General features: G+C 40.8%; 1 protein-coding gene across 12 annotated transcripts in view; it reads right to left on the reverse strand.

The window, feature by feature from the left end:
* The window catches only part of msi2b (musashi RNA-binding protein 2b), a 262,677-nt gene that overhangs the window by 34,156 nt on the left and 211,454 nt on the right, over window positions 1-17,067 (reverse strand). For all 12 annotated transcript variants that reach the window (XR_014208650.1, XR_014208651.1, XR_014208652.1 and 9 more), the window contains exon 10: window positions 11,280-11,354. Coding sequence is in view for 6 of the 12 variants with exons in the window: in XM_082179739.1 (XP_082035865.1) it covers window positions 11,280-11,354 (75 nt within the window). In the remaining 6 variants the exon portion in view is untranslated. The remainder of the gene's footprint in view (window positions 1-11,279; window positions 11,355-17,067) is intronic.

A 17,067-nucleotide genomic window follows, 5' to 3' on the forward strand; every position in this document is an offset into this window, starting at 1 on the left:
GTGTGCGTGTCAAAGAGACAGAGAACCACTCAGCTTGCTCAAATCTGCAGTGTTCAAACATCATAATTAAATATTATCATTTTAGTGAACAATGAAGGACATCCACTCAAACGCTTCGTCAAAGTCATTATTATAATATAAATATAATTATAGAGCAGCTCTCTAATTAAAACACACATCTTTGGCTGCAGCGGTCCGTTCATGATTGAAAGCCAATAGACAATAAGTGGGTGACACTGGCAGATGGTTGGGTTCACATAGAAGGATGGATGGTAATTAGCCCTGTCTCTTACGGGTTCCCTCCTATTCTTCAGCACAGACGCCCTCCAAACCCTCATATTAGTGGCCTTAATAACCTTTCATGTGCTGCTAATGCCTAATCAAATAGGAGTCTTTAGGACAAGATTAGCTGTAAAACTGAACAATGGGGCCGAGTGCTTAACATCCAGATAAATTAAAGTAAAGCCTATATAGTAGCTAGTGTTAAATATTTCAGCCAACAATTAAATTTCTAGCGCCTGTCGATTGATGATTCTTATTCAAATGATACAGTTGCTTCCAGTTAAGAGCATCACCGTCGACTTTGACAATGTGTTTTCACAGCATTTCTGAAATAAATATGCGGAAACCCTGAATATGCTGCATGTATGAGACAACCAGACCTTAAAAAAGCAAACAGATTAAGACAGATGTGTATGTGTGAAAACATATCACTTATACTCAGCGTTGGGGGTAACATGGTAGAATTGATGCACATTAATTTACTTTTGTTGTCCACAGCCAACAACACTGCTTCAGAACAGAACTACTGCATTACTTTAGTTTATATATAAAACGTTTTATATACAGGAGGGACTAAAGAAATCTCTACAAAGGCAGCAACTCATTCAGGAAACAAACATGTTAACATGTCGCTAAACTAACACAACACTCTAACAATACATTTTAATCTAATTATTTCTGATCAATACTTTTCAGGTAATAATGATTGAGTTACTAAAAGTGAATTACTTAAGTGGATAGTTTGCCCTAAACTAATTTCCTCACCCTCATATTGTTTGGACCCCACTGACTTTGAAAACACCTTCTTTTTATGTTCCACACAAGAAAGCAAGTCATACTGGTTTAGAATGACATGAGTAAATGATGAGAGAAGTGATTCATTTTTTAGGTGAACTACCCTTAATTCTGCATCATCATCTGAGAGGCTGCATTTCACGTACTGTAAATATTAGTTTTAGTCCCACTTATCAGTCTCTTCAGAAAAGAACCGGCTCTTGACATGAGTAAAACATCTCTCAGACAATGGTAAACATGCACCCTGCTGTGTCCCGTCAATACCGGCGTTAATTGCGGAGCTGCTGAACTCTATTTTTTTTCTTTTTTCTGAGCGGGTACCTCTCCACCCCATAATCATTTGTTTGATGTCAATATTATATGCGGATGCCTGTGTGCTAGAGATCTAGAAAGTTCTGGAAACAAATTACCTACTCAGAAAGCGCAAATTAAGAAAGTTAATTCACACATCTCGTCAGTGCTTTGTTCCTGAAGAGGGTCGGCGGGGCGAGAGAGGGGGACGTGGGGTGGAGGGGTGAGTGTTATCCCCTAGGAACAACTTGGCAGAATCAAATCAATTTCATGGCCTCTCTATTACTGGGGACATAACGCCAATATTTAGCTTTCCACTTTTACCCATTTTTCCAGCCTGTTTGCTCTGTCAGTGGCCGTGCTCGGCTGGGCCGGATTGGCCTGGAGTAGGGACAAGGACACATCTGTTCCACCCTGGAGCCCTGAAGGAGATGCCGTCCTCACTCGTCCCCCCCCTCTCTCTCTCTCTCTCTCTCTCTCTCTCTCTCTCTCTCTCTCTTCCACGCTATTTCCTCCTGCTGCCCCCTCACTTCTTTTTCTCTGCCTCCTGAAGTCTTCTCTCATACATTTTATGAATCTGCAATTTTTATTTTACGATCGCTAATGCCTGTTTGTTCTTGCCAGCAGTCCTCTGGAGACATTCCAGTTTGGACCGCGCACCGTTTGTTTTCTTTGCTGAATCTGTGAGTCATAGACATTAAATAATTAGACATGGTCGATCATGATTTTAAGTCATAATGGCCATTAAATGAGATTAGCGGGGCTGCTAACATTAAAACAGAAATGGCAATACATCTGATGAATTTGATATTGAATGCATCAGAACATCATTTAAACCACTAATGAAACTGAATCAAAGAACAGGAACAGTGCCCTTGCTTTTGAACCACACTCAAAAAGCACTATTAGTTGACATAGGCATTATAAAAGACATTCAAGAAAGAAATGAATTGCGCAAAAAAATGCGAGTGCTAAAAAGGAGGATAAAAGAAAAGAGCAATCTCGCCAACCATCTTTTCAAACGAGAGGTGAGTCATACTTCTCTAGTAGAAGCCCTTGACTTGAATTACTTTCAAAAGGGCCTTTCTGCAGAGCTTTCAAAGACTGCCAGGAGCTTGGGCAATGAGGCTTCCAAATGCACAAGCCTGAGTGGCGTTCGCCAGCAGAGAACTCCTCCGTATTACGCCCTCCTGCTCACATTTACCACTAATGAGGGTGCTGACGGCAAAGGAGACACGAGATATGTCGCCGCTCCGGAGTGTACGGCTTCGGGAATTACAGGTGTGAGAATCGTGGGTCAACGCTGACTGTAGGGGTTCAGTTGCTTGTGGCGGAAAGGTGTGAATTCAGCAGTGATTATTTAGATGAGGTGAGCGTTTACCACATTCAATTATGGTTACAGAACAATTACACTCGTGTCATCCAGGACCATAAACAAATGATGATTTGAACACCATTTATGTTATCGACATGAATGATACTGTACCTTAAATCGCGTACTATGTTTACGCTATGTGTGTACATATTGTTTTTTTGTTTGTTTTTTTCACACAGTGAAGAATAAAATAAGGTAAAAAATATATACCATTGACTAATAATGAAAGAGGGGCAGATCTACATCAAGGGACAAAAATATAATACTAAGCAGAATATTCACCCAGAATATTCTAGCAACCACACAGCAAACATCCAGAACAGCCTAAAAAACTATAGGGGAACCAATGAGGTCAGTTCTAGCACATCAGACAAGAACATTCAAGCTTCCGTGTTTAACAAATCAGATATGCACTTTTGTAACAAAACACTGAAAAGTAATTTATTTACTGTTTATTTTATTTTTTTCAGACCATCTGAGAGATCATAACACATTGCTATGAGTTCGTCTTGTTTTGGACTTGACTGACAGACTGGCATTCTGGCACTGCAAAGCTTCATGCTTTCTAAAATTAAATCAATTTTTTTCTTTTTGTTGCAATTATTCTGCTTATTGTACATATAATATAAGTTTATACCAGTAGTCCCATATTCATAATTGTGACCACACAGTCGGTTTACAATGTCTACCATTGTAACAAATGTTTAATTCTACCAATATATAGTGTCTCTTATTAGAATTATATACTATATGTACAGTATAATTACTGTAGTAATAGTTTGGAATTACTTCATAGTGACAGATGTCCCTTTTTATATTTTGCGCCCCTGAACACTCTCTGCATTTCCCTGTATGCACTGGATTGATTTTAATAACTTTAATGTTCTTGAAGTGTGAACCATGCACTAAGTAAAATACAAGAATTGGATCGAGACTCGCGGTATTGGCAGATACTCAATATTCAATGACTCGAATCAGATCAGGGACACAAATAACTTGATCGGGAGTCGGGACATCCCTATAAAAAAACTGTATACTCAGAACACCCTGGCAACTATCTAAAATACCCTAGCAACCTCCCAAAACACCATCTGACAACCACACAGAAAACTCTTAAAACTCTTAAAACTTAAAAAAGTGTTTTTGCGCTGCGCGTCTGTGTTATACGTCATCACGCATTACACACATGACCAGCGTCAGCCAATAGTGAGCCTACGTGATGACGTGTAACACAGACGCGCTGCGCAAAAACACTACGAGGCCCAGAGAGAAGGAAATGAATAGTGGAATAAAGTCGTTATTTTTGTTTGTTTTTGCGCACAAAAAGTATTCTCGTCGCTTGATATACTTAAGATTGAGCCACTGTAGTCACTTGGACTATATTAACGATCTCTTTAATAACTTTTCTGGGCCAGCAAGTTTGGGCCACCTAGCAGCCTATGGAGAAGTGACCCAGCACTCAGATTTCATCAAAAATATCTTAATTTGTGTTCCGAAGATGAACGAAGGTCTTACGCGGTTGAAACAACATGAGGGTGAGTAATTACTGACAGAATTTTCAATTTTGGGTGAACTAACCCTTTAATTCATACAGTAAAGACTATATGCTATTATATTTTACATTTGATTATTCAATTTCTGTAGAAGGCCTAAGCTATTAACTGAATACTGATTTAGACTTGCATGAAAAACATAAATCACTGTTTATTTCATTTGTATCTTTGTCCTATTGTTTGTAATGAGCTTTTTAACTAAATAACTTTTGGTCATATCGCCCACACATAATCGTGTAAAATATTCATGATTATAATATTGACCTAAATAACCATGATTGTATTTTTTGTCATAATCGAGCCGTCCTAATAGAAAGCACAAAAACACACAGAAGAGCCTAGCAACCACCTAGAAACCACATAGAACACCTAAATCCACAGTGAGTACAATAAAATATAATACAAAACAATACAATTCAATAAAATACTACATAGTATAGAGGAAAGTAAGTTTACAAGAATTATGATTACCTTTATATCCACTCTGAAAAGTGTGAGAATGTACTATGGTCCACTCATGATCAGAGGTTAAATAAACAAGCAATGTTTTCATTGATCTGAGAAGCACATTAAGGGGAAAAAACACCGGAATATATGAACGGCCACAGGGAGCATCACATACAAGCTGTGAAGCTGTGTCTGACTAATAGTGCATCTTATAGAGCAATTTCTGAAGGCAGAAGGCATGACCAGATTTCTCTAGTACATCCATCATCTCAGGCCTGTATAAAATAGGCCAGGAGGGCTTTCTGAATATCATCACAAAACAGCCACATGGCTGGGTACTATACATTACAAAAGATGTGACATTAGCAGAGGATGTATAGCAAAAGCTAAGTGTATATAAACCTTACAAGCTAGGCTAGTTATTATACATTTGCATACAACAGTCATTTCACCTGGTTTACATATGCTTAAACTCTGAGTGGGAAAATGGGGGATGGAGGGGTTGGAGGAAGACGTATGTAACTGTACCCAGGGGAAGAAGCTGTGCAAGGGGAGGCAGTTCAGAGAAGACACCACTTTACACGAGGCAATAAAACCTACAACCACTCAAAAAGAGAGACATTTTTTCAAAGCGGTAATGAGCAGCAAAGAAAAATACATATCATTTCTGGTGCACAGAACAAATAAAGTAAAAGAACAGCCTGACACCGCTGCATACATATTACTGATAAAGCTTTAGCTAAGAAAATGCAAGTCAATGCCTAAGAATACAACGGGGAATGCAAAGGGCTAAGTCACCGCTTCTGAATGTCATATTGATATATGTCCAGTGATGTAACCAGCTCATTAGTTAAATAAAGAAATGTGTAATGCCATGTGCTCGGCAAACAGGATCTTAATTCAGGATCTAAAGTTCAACTCCAATCGAGAAAGGAAGATCAAAAGGGTGAACAATGCAAGAGCTGTGAACTTTGTCACTCTGCTGAAGATCACGGCATCAGGGATTTGAAAGATCCGGATCTGGTCGGCCTGCTAATGTCAGAACCTGCCTAGACATCAGTGAGACCTCATACGGCTAGAGCAAACCAGTCCACCTCCCCCGCGGCTTCCTGGCCCCCTGGATTTAGGTCCAATCACTGCCATCAGCATGAGCACATATAATGAGACTGAGGCACAGGGACAGGTCTCCTCCACTGGCCGCCTCCTTGATGAGGGCAATTACTGGCCAGACAAATACTATATCTCTGGAAGAGGGGCATAGGGATTATTCCAGGGGGGGAAGGCAAAGTCACCCACTCATCAGGCCAGATTCTTTAAGAAGCTTATCTGAGGGCACTGGACTTCTCATTGATGACCATGTGAGAGGGAGCTGATCTGTGGTTAGTACGACAGACAGAAATGGCAGGGGGCTAATGCTAATCTAATTGTATTGTAGTGCATCTATCCATACATTTTCTAGGCTGTGCTGCAAATAATTCACATTTCTTTAGGGTTATAGTGCTTGTAAGGCAGCATAGGTGCAGTGCTAAAGTTTAGCAAAAATGATCTGGCCAAAGGAATGGGAGACAGTGAGAAGTGGCCCCAGCTGACATGTCAGAAAGTGGCTATTAGCTGAAGCCGGCAGGCCAGGAAAAGCATCATCGCTGACAATTATTTTATTTTAAGTACTGACTTAAGTCAGTGGGTTACTATCAAACTTTAATCGTATTTTTTTTAAGATATAAAGTTTAAAAAAATTTTTGAGAAAGCAAAGTTTGAACCTAAACCAGGTAATATGCGCCAAGTATATTGCAAATAATTTGCGCAAACTCAGTGCAAAAATTCTACAAGACAAAAAAATAAAAAAAAATAAAAAAATAAAACACAATAATGTAACATAAAATCCAAAAATAATTTTATATATATATATATAATCATAATATAATGTAACAATAATAAAAAAAAATACAACAATATGATCAAATAAAAATGTTGTATTGTGGTATTAATATTATTACCGGTATCTCTGTACAGCACATTGGGCAACTATGGTTGTTTTAAATTGTGCTTTAAAAATACTAAATAAAAAAACACTATAATAATGTAACAGAATAAACAAAAATAAATAAATACAATAAAAACATAACACCATAAAATAAATGGACAAAACTAAAACAAAATAATAAAAAAAATATATACAAAATAAAGAAATATCAAAGTAAAACAAACAACAAAATAAAAGTAAAATAAAAAATAAAGAAAATGTTAAAAAAATTAAATCAACAACATAAAATAAATAAAAACACTATTATTACTATAAAATAATATTGTGGCTAAATCAATCAAGGAAGGTTGACCTTAAGTTCTGTCTTAACGAACCATGTCAAACAATGAGCTATAGGACAGTACTGAAATCATCTCACCGGTTCAAATTGCCTCTCCACTTAACTGTACGTTAAACGTAAAATGCGCTTTGATTGACTGTGATTGACTGTGATTGTGCAGTGTCATGTGACATTTTGCAGAGCTTTCCTAAAGGCAAAAGAAGGCGCTCCATTCAGAGTTCCATGTCTGAGTTGTGGATCTGATACAAGCTGATAATTAAACCCGTACTGGTTAAACCGCCTCTGCAGTGCAGAGTGGGATATGACAGGGATTCAGCCTGACTGTGGGGAACAGCGGATGAGTCATCAGTGTGATTACAGCAGGCAGGGCGCATGAGACAGGCTGTCTAATCTATCGTTATGAGGCCACCTCCAAAATGACCTCTGCCACCATGCACGCAGTTTACTCCGTAAACACACACAACATCTGCCCGCCGCAGCCCACGTCAGTCAAGAATTACCCCTAAATGAAGCGGCGGGATGCGTTTATAAGAGCCGTGTGTGTGGCGAGTGTGTGTCCGGCTCAGCGGTCCCCGTTTTGAGCATGTAACATGGTGAATGTGTTTGCCTCGTGCCTACTGAGTTAATAAGCAGCCTTTTCAATTAGAGCTAATTTGGGTGAAGAGCTGAATGGGGTAGCACAGCTGCAGGAGACTTCAATGTTGCCTATTTATCCACTTTCTCTCTTTCTCTTTCTCCCCTCCTTTTATGATCCTCTCCTTACAATGGGTCAGAGAGAAGAAATTGTGCCACTCTCCTAAAGTCTGTTGGCGCTGCCAAGCTCAGCGGGGCAGGGCTCATATCATACTTTCCCCTCAGCAAGTGCTGCTCGCAAGTTCTCCGTCTCCCTCGCCTCCACACAAAGAGTGTCTGTGGTCAGCCAAAGCAGCACCTTTATTTATTTGTTTGCACTCCAATATCCTGCAAGCCTGATCGTGTTATCTGTATGACGGGGCCGGCGGAGAATAGAGAAGGGCCCCGTCCCTGACAGCCTCCGTGTTTGCATAACTGATTGGGCCCTAATCAAAAGTGAAGCATCAATTCCAGCCCTCTCTCTTCTTCCTCCTGAGAACAGAGGGATAAATGGAGGAATGAGAGCTAAAGGATGGTATTTTAACACGTTGTTTGTTCCGACTGGGCCGAGAGGGGCGGCGACCTTGATGTTGGAACATCCTTCAGTTCTCATCAGTGCCAGCCGCGTCAAACGGCAGAAATCGCGGCGGAACAGAGATGAGGAGAGATGATTCACCGCTCGGAAAACCAAAAGCGGTTGACGGTTAGCGCGGGGCGAGATCAAACAGAAATAAACAAAACACAAAACGTCAACAAAATCGTACTCAACAATTATCTTTGATAAGACCACCTCTGCTTGCACTCCTCTGGATCAATGCAACTTTAATCTACAGATTTACGGCAAAATGAGAAGATCTTCTCTCACAGCTTGGGGAAAGTCCGATGGATCCACGGGCTTGCAGGATAGACACTGAGCTTTGGATGTGCTTCTCGTGGATTTATAGCCCTCTGAAACACCCTTTTCAGTCTCATAAAATGAGAAGAACAATGTGTGTGCGTGTGTCCTGGTGAATGGGGAGATAACAGTGAAGGTGGCCTGATGCTGTCAGCTGTTTCTTATCTTATCTACCAGAGGATGTTAGTATGAAAATGACAATAGCAGCAACACTTGCTCAGGAGCTCTGCCATAGCACCATTGGTTGTTTATGCCTGTATGTCTTTGGGGCAAAGAAAACACTAAATCCATCCGTGATCAAAATTGTTCCCGGAGGAGGACTAGAAAGGTACATACGCTGTATATCGATCATGCACACACACTGTAGCATTACAGGGCTTTATTTTTACCTGAGTGCAATTGATAAGCAATTTATGGTTCTTGTTTTCATTAAAATCAACACAGCAACACGGTAACTTGCATACATGCACAGACTGAGAAAATGTGCGCCATCCCCTGTGACCTGTTACAAATCCAGTCACCTGCACGGATTACAAGAAGTGCCTTGAAAAAAATTACCTTTTCTCTTTTCAACAGTCAATTTCTAACCTTCACTGCAACCAAGCTTATAGCAAATCCCAGGTGCTACAAGCGGTCTGAAAAAAAAAAGCTTTTTCACCCTATATGTTCAACACCAAGGTCATTGACAACATCTGAAATGGAAGAGTGAAGGGACCCTTTTGGATTGGCACTGGGCAGATCATTTTACAAGAAAAGCTGGGGGATTAAATGAGCGGAGGAAAAAAAGCACCTTTTTGCACTAGAACTGCAGTTTAAGTCAAGCGGTTTGCAGCCTATTTTCCAGTGAGTCATATGCCAGCAAGACCTTCAGCTCTATATCCAGGGTCAATATCACTAAAAATATGCATTTGATGCACTCGATTGCTTTTCAGCTAGTGTTATGAGGCTTTTGGCATGGGCGGACCGGCATGTGTTTATTCGTTCAGTTATTTTTAGTGTCAGGTGGGAGTTTAGCGTTTAGATATAGGCCTACACATATATTTGTAAGGGTGACTTAGTTACATTTGCTAGACTCAGAACTGTTGCTAACATGGCACTAGGCTAAGACTTCTTGCCGAAAAGAGTGAGCCCACAATGATGTTTTAATCCCCCTAACCAGGCTTAGTCACAGAAGCTCTTCCTCAAGCGCCTGCCAATTTACACTTCCTCATTATCCATTACTCTAGCCCATCACCCCCCCCACCCCCATTTATTTATCTTAGTCGCCACTGGAATATTCTGTCTGCACTCACTGGCGTTTAGTTTGGGACGCCTGTACAGATTGTTTGAGGTTAATTTGTGTGCTGGCATCAAAGGAGAAGACAACTTAAGTTTCTCAATGCAACAAACAGCCACCTTTACGCTTAACAAACAAGTCAACAGAAGAATTTCATCGCCAGTAAGGCCTTTTGAGCGACTGACAAACATGATACATTTATATACATAAAAAAGGTTGCAACCCCTCTTGAAGATACTATGATTGCACGTAGATGAGAGAGGCTACATATACAGTTACATATATACAACTGAGGATCAATTGTGTAAACAAAATGTCACTTTGAAATTCGTCAAGAGCCGTGGTCTTGTGTTTATGAAGAACATTAATTTGAAATTACTCTAATTCTATAATTATTCATGATTATTACATTAATGCAAAGCATCAAATTGCAGACACGTCAACATGGACTAGTGCTTTCCCTGCTGAAATTGACAATATATCTGCTTGGACCAGTCTAAAATTGTTTGCTGTTTTTGGAAAACCAGTGTGACAAACTAATGGGTCCAGCCACTAAATCATGTCTGCCTAAAAGTAATAAATATAATAAAATTAAATTCTGGCTTTCAAATGGATATTTCCTGGGGTTCTAAACAGACTCAAAGCTACAGGCTGTGAGACCAAATAGACCAGCTTAAACCAGCTAACCAGACTTGCTTAGACATTTTTTTTTTTTATCAGTAGAGATGCAAAAATAAACACGTGTATCAGAAATATATAAGGTGAAATTAAAGGAGATTCACTGGGCATTAGCAGTATTAGCTACAAGGTGTCAAATTAAGTACACTCAGTAGTACCAGATAAACCATTGAGCAGAACATGATAAGATATACTACGCACGTTTCAGACCAACAGGTTACCAAAGGCCAGTTCTGAGAAGTGGGCTATGAAATAATAGAGCTGCTTTGCCACATTACATTTATTCCTGACAAAAAAGACCTGTCTTTGTCAGGATGGCCTAAAACCCTGCTGAGTCAAGATTTTGGCGATTTGCTGAATTGTATTGTGTAGTATAGTTGAACGTTTGAATTATCTGTGAAAGGAGCGAAAATGAGAAGGCCATGGGCTCGTTTGTAGCTCCCACGGATTTTAAAAGCATCACGTATGGCAGTGTTATCTGCAAAGCGACAAGCATGTAGATGTGGGGCTTCAGCGGGGGGGCGAATGAGGCAATATGTGTCTTTGTACATCAAGATGTATACTGTTTGAGTATGTGAATGTGTATTTAAGTGTAAAGTGCCACGGTAAAGTTTTTCAGCATTGGGGTGTAGCGAGAGGCAGGGATGGGTGCGCATTGATGTTTGTGAGTTTGCCGGTCAGCAGGGAGGCCATTACCAGACAGCAGCAGGAGAGAGAAGCACCATACAGAGCTTAACAAGATGGAACTTACCAGGGAATTGGTAGCTGTAGCTTGGGGCGAAACCAGTGTATCCGCGGCCATACGTTGCTACAATGTTTGGATAACCTGTAGGGAGAGAAGAAAATCCAAGGATGTGATAAACCGCTCAGACCGCCCAGAGCTTCCCTATCACACCAATAAATCAGTATGCCATTTAAAATACACATACACACAAGAAGCAAGTGAAAACAGCTCCTCTTTCACCACATAACCGCAGCCCTCCCCGCAAGGCCACAATGTAACAGATTAGCTGGCTTGCAAACTTCAGTTTGCAGTGATGAACAGCATAAACATCACAAGACACAATCTCGCTTCATTCCCTGGGGCTCATCCCTCTTTTTCCCTTGCTGAGGGAACGGACATGTCTGCGGCTGTCATCTCTCTCTCCCTCCCTCCTTTTTTTCTCACCTTTTTTCTTGTCATTGATCGATAACCCTTCTTTTATAGCCCGGGCTAATCGATCATGAAGGACACGACAGCGCAAGACAATGGCAGGCTGATAGTTGTGGCAGGACATCACGGATTAAAGTCCCTACGTGCCGTGCAGCCTCAGCCTCCTGCGCGCTAATACTGACAGGATGGCACGAATATGATTGAGCGATTGCAGAAGTCATTCGAAAGTGGAGCGAAACACTGCAAAAGCATGCTAAGGCCGCAATTTGTTTTTTTTTTAGTTCGTCTTTGCTGAGGCAGAACTTTTTAATGATGACGCTCGGGCGAGTGAGTTGGCTTCCCCTTGACTATTTTATTATCTGAAATACATCTTGTTTGAGAGTGAGGCGAAAACACGCCATCAGCAGCGTTTACAACACTGGAACGCATCCTGCTCGTGCTGTTAAGAAAAAGTGGGATGCGACCCAATGCACATGCTAAAGTTGTCTCGCTGCCAGCATTTAGCGGCGGCCCGCCGTGTGTCCCTCTATACCAGGCTAGAGCCCAAAGACCCATTGTTCTTATTCTGTCACAATGGCTTATTACAGTGTGAGCCTAGACACTAATTATCTGGCCGGCTTTCAAACAGAAGGAAAAAACGGTTTCCAACGCAATCGAACATATCAGCCATATTGTTGCAGCGAATTGAAGGAGCAGGCTGCTATAATCGCGTGAAAACAATATATATAGACACTATTGTGCCGTCACCTTCTTTAGAAAGTTTGTTATTTGCCATCAGCCCCATTTCTTCCCTCCCAAACACACCTGAAAGATCTTGCTAATAGTTATTGGCTGCGCACAGAGCGAGCTTGCACCAAATGATCGCTAGTGGCTTATCCTTGGCTCTCAGCCACAAATGTGAGTTGGTGAAGAGAATAAATATACTCCACCGCAAGTTAGGCTAGACATAACACAAATCAATTCAGTTTGACATTGCAGAGGCAGACTGGTGGGAAGTAGTCTATGTGAAGCTATTGATCCTGTCAAAGTTTCTTTGGTGAGGGTCAGCGCTATAGTAGAGGCTTAAAAGAAATAACTTGCTTTTATGAAGTTTTCTGTCGTTATTGACCGCTTCTGAAAGGAGGCTTTTTGTGCCGTTTGCGGTAAATGCTATGTAAACCACAGAGTCAGTTTTAAAATCAAAGACTATTCTTGAGGAAAGTTCATCTCTGAGGGAATCAGAGCAAGGAGGAGGAATGGATAAAAGTATTAAATACACTACTGCCAAAAATATAGAGAAAAAATGTTGCAGAACCCATCGTCCTTAAAGGGACAGTTCACCCAAAAAACACCATTTACTCAAATTCATGCCATTCCAAACCTGTCTGAAGATATTCTGAACAATGACAATATTTAAAAGAGGATATTTTGAAGAATGTTTCAACTATTTTTGTCTCTACAAAGAAAGTCAGTGTGGTCCAAAACAACACTGAAACCCACTGACAAGAACAGTATCTTCTTTTGTGTTCTGCAGAACAAAGTCATAATGGTTTGAATGACAATTATGAGGAGTAAATGATGACAGAATTGGCATTTTTGGGTGAAACGTTGAAACTCAATGACAAGTTTTCAGGATATGCCAGTCTCCATCTTTTCTGCTCCATAAAAAAATATTATATATTATAGCAATATTGCCTCTGAATATGCTTGTATGTTCTGCAGCAAGTTTGCCATCTTTAACTTTGCTCCTTCCAAGTGCTGTATCATATGTTTACAAAGCCTTAATATCTGAGCTCCTCCGTCTCTCTCGAGACTACAGTGGCTCTGTGTACTCTACTCTTACAGAGGAGCAAATGCCAGATGCCCAGACTAAATATACATGACATGGGCTTTTCCTGTGACATTTAAAGAGATTACTTTAAATGTAGAGGGATGGGGTTCTGTTGACAGTAGGGGATTAACATACTGGTAGGGCCAACACCTATGGGAACACAACGCAGAGGAGAGAAATCAGCAGTGCTTCCAGGCCGTATGCAGAAAAGAGACTCAGGTGCAAATAATACATAGAAAAAGAAAAAGCTCACAGGAAATAAAGTAAGTTATTAATATTTTGTTGATTCTCCCTCGCTTTTGATTATAGTAGCCATTCTCCTTGACTCACTGAACTTTGTGCATATGTCATGCTTAACTTCTTTCCAATCATCCTCAAGTTTTTCCCAAAGTTGAGCTTCATTTGAGGACCTGCATGACTTATCACAATTCAATTTTATAATTTCCCAAAGGGTTTCAATGGATTTAAGGTCAGGTGACTGAGGAGGTCACTTGATGACTTGAAAATGCTGAGCATGAACACTTTTATTGCGTGCACCTTTGTTGCATTTGTGGTGTGTTTGGGATCATCATCATGATGGAAAAAACACACATTTGATCTCCAAATACATCCTCCATACGTGACTACATTGTGTTCAACAGGATTCCCAAGTATTGGTCCATTTTCAAGGTGCCAGCAACTGTGTAGATCCTTCCAACACCTGCTGAAGACATGCATCCCCAATACCATTATGTTTCCCATGCCGTGCTTAATGGTGCTATGCATGCATTTGGCATCAAAACACTCCAGTCTTCTCCTACGAACATACCTGACCCTATTCAATGCTAGTTTGTTACATTTTGACTTGACGCCACTTATCTTCCCATACTCTATACTCCTTATGTTCTTTGGCAAATGCAAGGAGTTTTTTGCAGTTGCTAAAACTAATAAGGGTTTCTTTACTGGTACACAACCTCTCAATCAAGTCTCTTGTAGCAATTGGCTTACAGTTCAAAATGAAATTGGGGGTTCCTCAAAATGTCTATTTTGCTTACCAAGGCTGCATTTATTTGCACAAATATACAGTGAAATAGTATAACATATAATTATTCTATTTTAATATATTTTGAAATGTAATCTAAGCAAATAAGTGTGAAAATAGCTGTAAAGCAAATAGCCACATCTGCTACTTCAATCAAGAATAATGGTCTGCTGTGAAGTGTGAACAGCCTATGCACACAAAAGCTCATAATAATGCTTTATTTGTGAGAATACCGGGAAAACAAATTTTGAACAAAAAAATGTTATGCCACTTTTGCCTCAGCTAATCAAAAAACAATATTTCAAGGTACCAATTTTTCCCAGACACATTCATCCACCACCTTGTCAAAACTATTTAGCAAAATTTTCAGACCTAAATGGCTCTCCACTGCGTTTAATGGCCGAGCTGAGCCTCAGTGTCGAGCTGTGGGCTCAAGAAAGGGGCACACCATGAGACCAGCACCAGAAGCACCAGACCGCCATACCTTTGACGTTCAATAAGTGGCAAGACTGCATGTCGCAGTCACGGCCCCTCGCAGGAGACTGAGCCAGAATAAAGGAGGAGAAAGACAGGTACCTGAGCCCGGGGAGAAGACTCATTAAGCCACGCCGTCACCACGGTAGACACCTTCCGTCTCCTGGCAACGCTGTAAATAAAGACTGTCACTTAATCTGGCCTAGTGCCGTTGGCCTCGCCCTCTTATTTGCGTTATTAATATGCATGCTAATGTGCCCATTTTATGGCTCAACAGTTTCGATTCACTGTAAAATCAATTATCCATCTGGTAAAGCTGCACTTTGCGCTGGCTGAGATGTGTATTAATTTTAGCAAACATACATGAGGCCCAGCACAATAAAGATAAATAGCCGGATTAGGTGTGGTAAACACCGTTGCTCAGAGCGGGGCTCTAATGAGATTTCGGCACATAAGGAATTGAGGTTCCTTAAATAATGAGCCTTGTTGATTTTTGTATGCAAATTACCAAAAGGAATGTTTCGCTGTCCTGCTTTCCAATTTCATTTAGATAAGACGGTGTTGCGATCGAGTGAGCGCGACCCCCTTTAACCGGCTCTCTGCTCCCACTGTCTCAGTCTTCCTCCCTTTCGGTTTGTTCAACACTGATCTGCTTTAAACCCTAATAAGCTCATGACACCCACTTGCGGCGTAATTTCATCAACCTCAACTCAAGTCAACTTGAGCTGACATCACGCTGTTGGCACTGTGAAGCCGAATGATATCATGGACTACTAAAATGCCTGGGGGCACCAGATGTTGGTGCAAGGTCTCAATGAGCTCTTGCATACTCCGAATAACTGATGAATTCACCCTCCTTTTAGGTCAGATTGTTGAAATCATAGGTTCATAACTCAACATTACTTACATTTTCCTCTTCATTTAGCACTATAATGCGGAGCCCTGCTCTGGTGAGGGTCGGTTAGGGATTTGGTGGAGCTGGAAGCGGATCTGGCTGAATATCAATAGCATATTTCATGCGGGCCCGGCGAGGATGCTTCATCAAGTCAAATTACGGGCAGGACGACCTCTCCTGCAGCTTCACCCATTAGCTGCCATTCGCATTCTGCACCAGGCATCAAACGATTTATTTGCTTCAGTTACTTTCAGCAGACGATCAATCTCACAGTAATTATCTCTTGTCACTGGAGCTGGTTTGGGGGGGGGGGGATTGAAGTTTGAGATGGGGGGGGGGGGGGCTGATAGGTGGGTATTCTTGTCTGATTCTACATTTCCTGTCCTCTTGACACACATCAAATCTACAGAAAAACATCAAGACAAGCTCTTGCTAGTGTCGGGATGACGGCTCTGGTGTTTGACGGGTTCCAGTGCTCGTCTCTCTAATAGCACGCACGTGTCGTATCCGTGAAGACTCTGAAGCGGGGCTCCCAGCAGAAATAGAGAGGAGTTTCAACTGCCATGGCAGTCGTAGAGCCGCTAGCAGAGCGTGACGACGTTAACGCGAGCACCGTGCCAACATCGGAGCTCTGGTCCCAGTGCTCTCTTCGAGGAGCTCTTTCAATGGGCTGTTGCCTCTCCCTGTCTGCCTGTTCCAACATTATGAGTTGCCATTTTGTTCTCTGAGTTTACAGTGATGCACTTGTTCCACGCCATCAAGCTCAGCATCTATGCTTAAAGCCTGAACAGACATATTTACAAGTATCATTCTGAAGTGACCATTTGTCTCTGAGGTCAGCATGAGACAACATTTGCTCTAAAATCACACCCAGTGGATAACTAGATCTCGATTCACATGAAAACTGAATTTCCTAACAGCAGAACTCATTAATAAATGTGTTTTCACCAATAACACATATACATACACACATATATATATATATATATGAAGAGTTCAGATGCAAAAACCTCTAAATGCCATCTGAAATTTTCATCTAGAATGATCATTTTTATCAAGCTCGTATATTTAAGTTCAATAATTTCACTTAAATGGCAATTAATAGGTCATTTTCATTGCCATTTAAGTGAAATTACTGAACTTAAATATACGAGCTTCATAAAAATGATCATTCTAGGAGGAAATT

Source organism: Leuciscus leuciscus, assembly GCF_965113295.1.
Source record: "Leuciscus leuciscus genome assembly, chromosome: 9".
In the NCBI taxonomy this organism is placed as follows: Eukaryota; Metazoa; Chordata; class Actinopteri; order Cypriniformes; family Leuciscidae; genus Leuciscus; species Leuciscus leuciscus.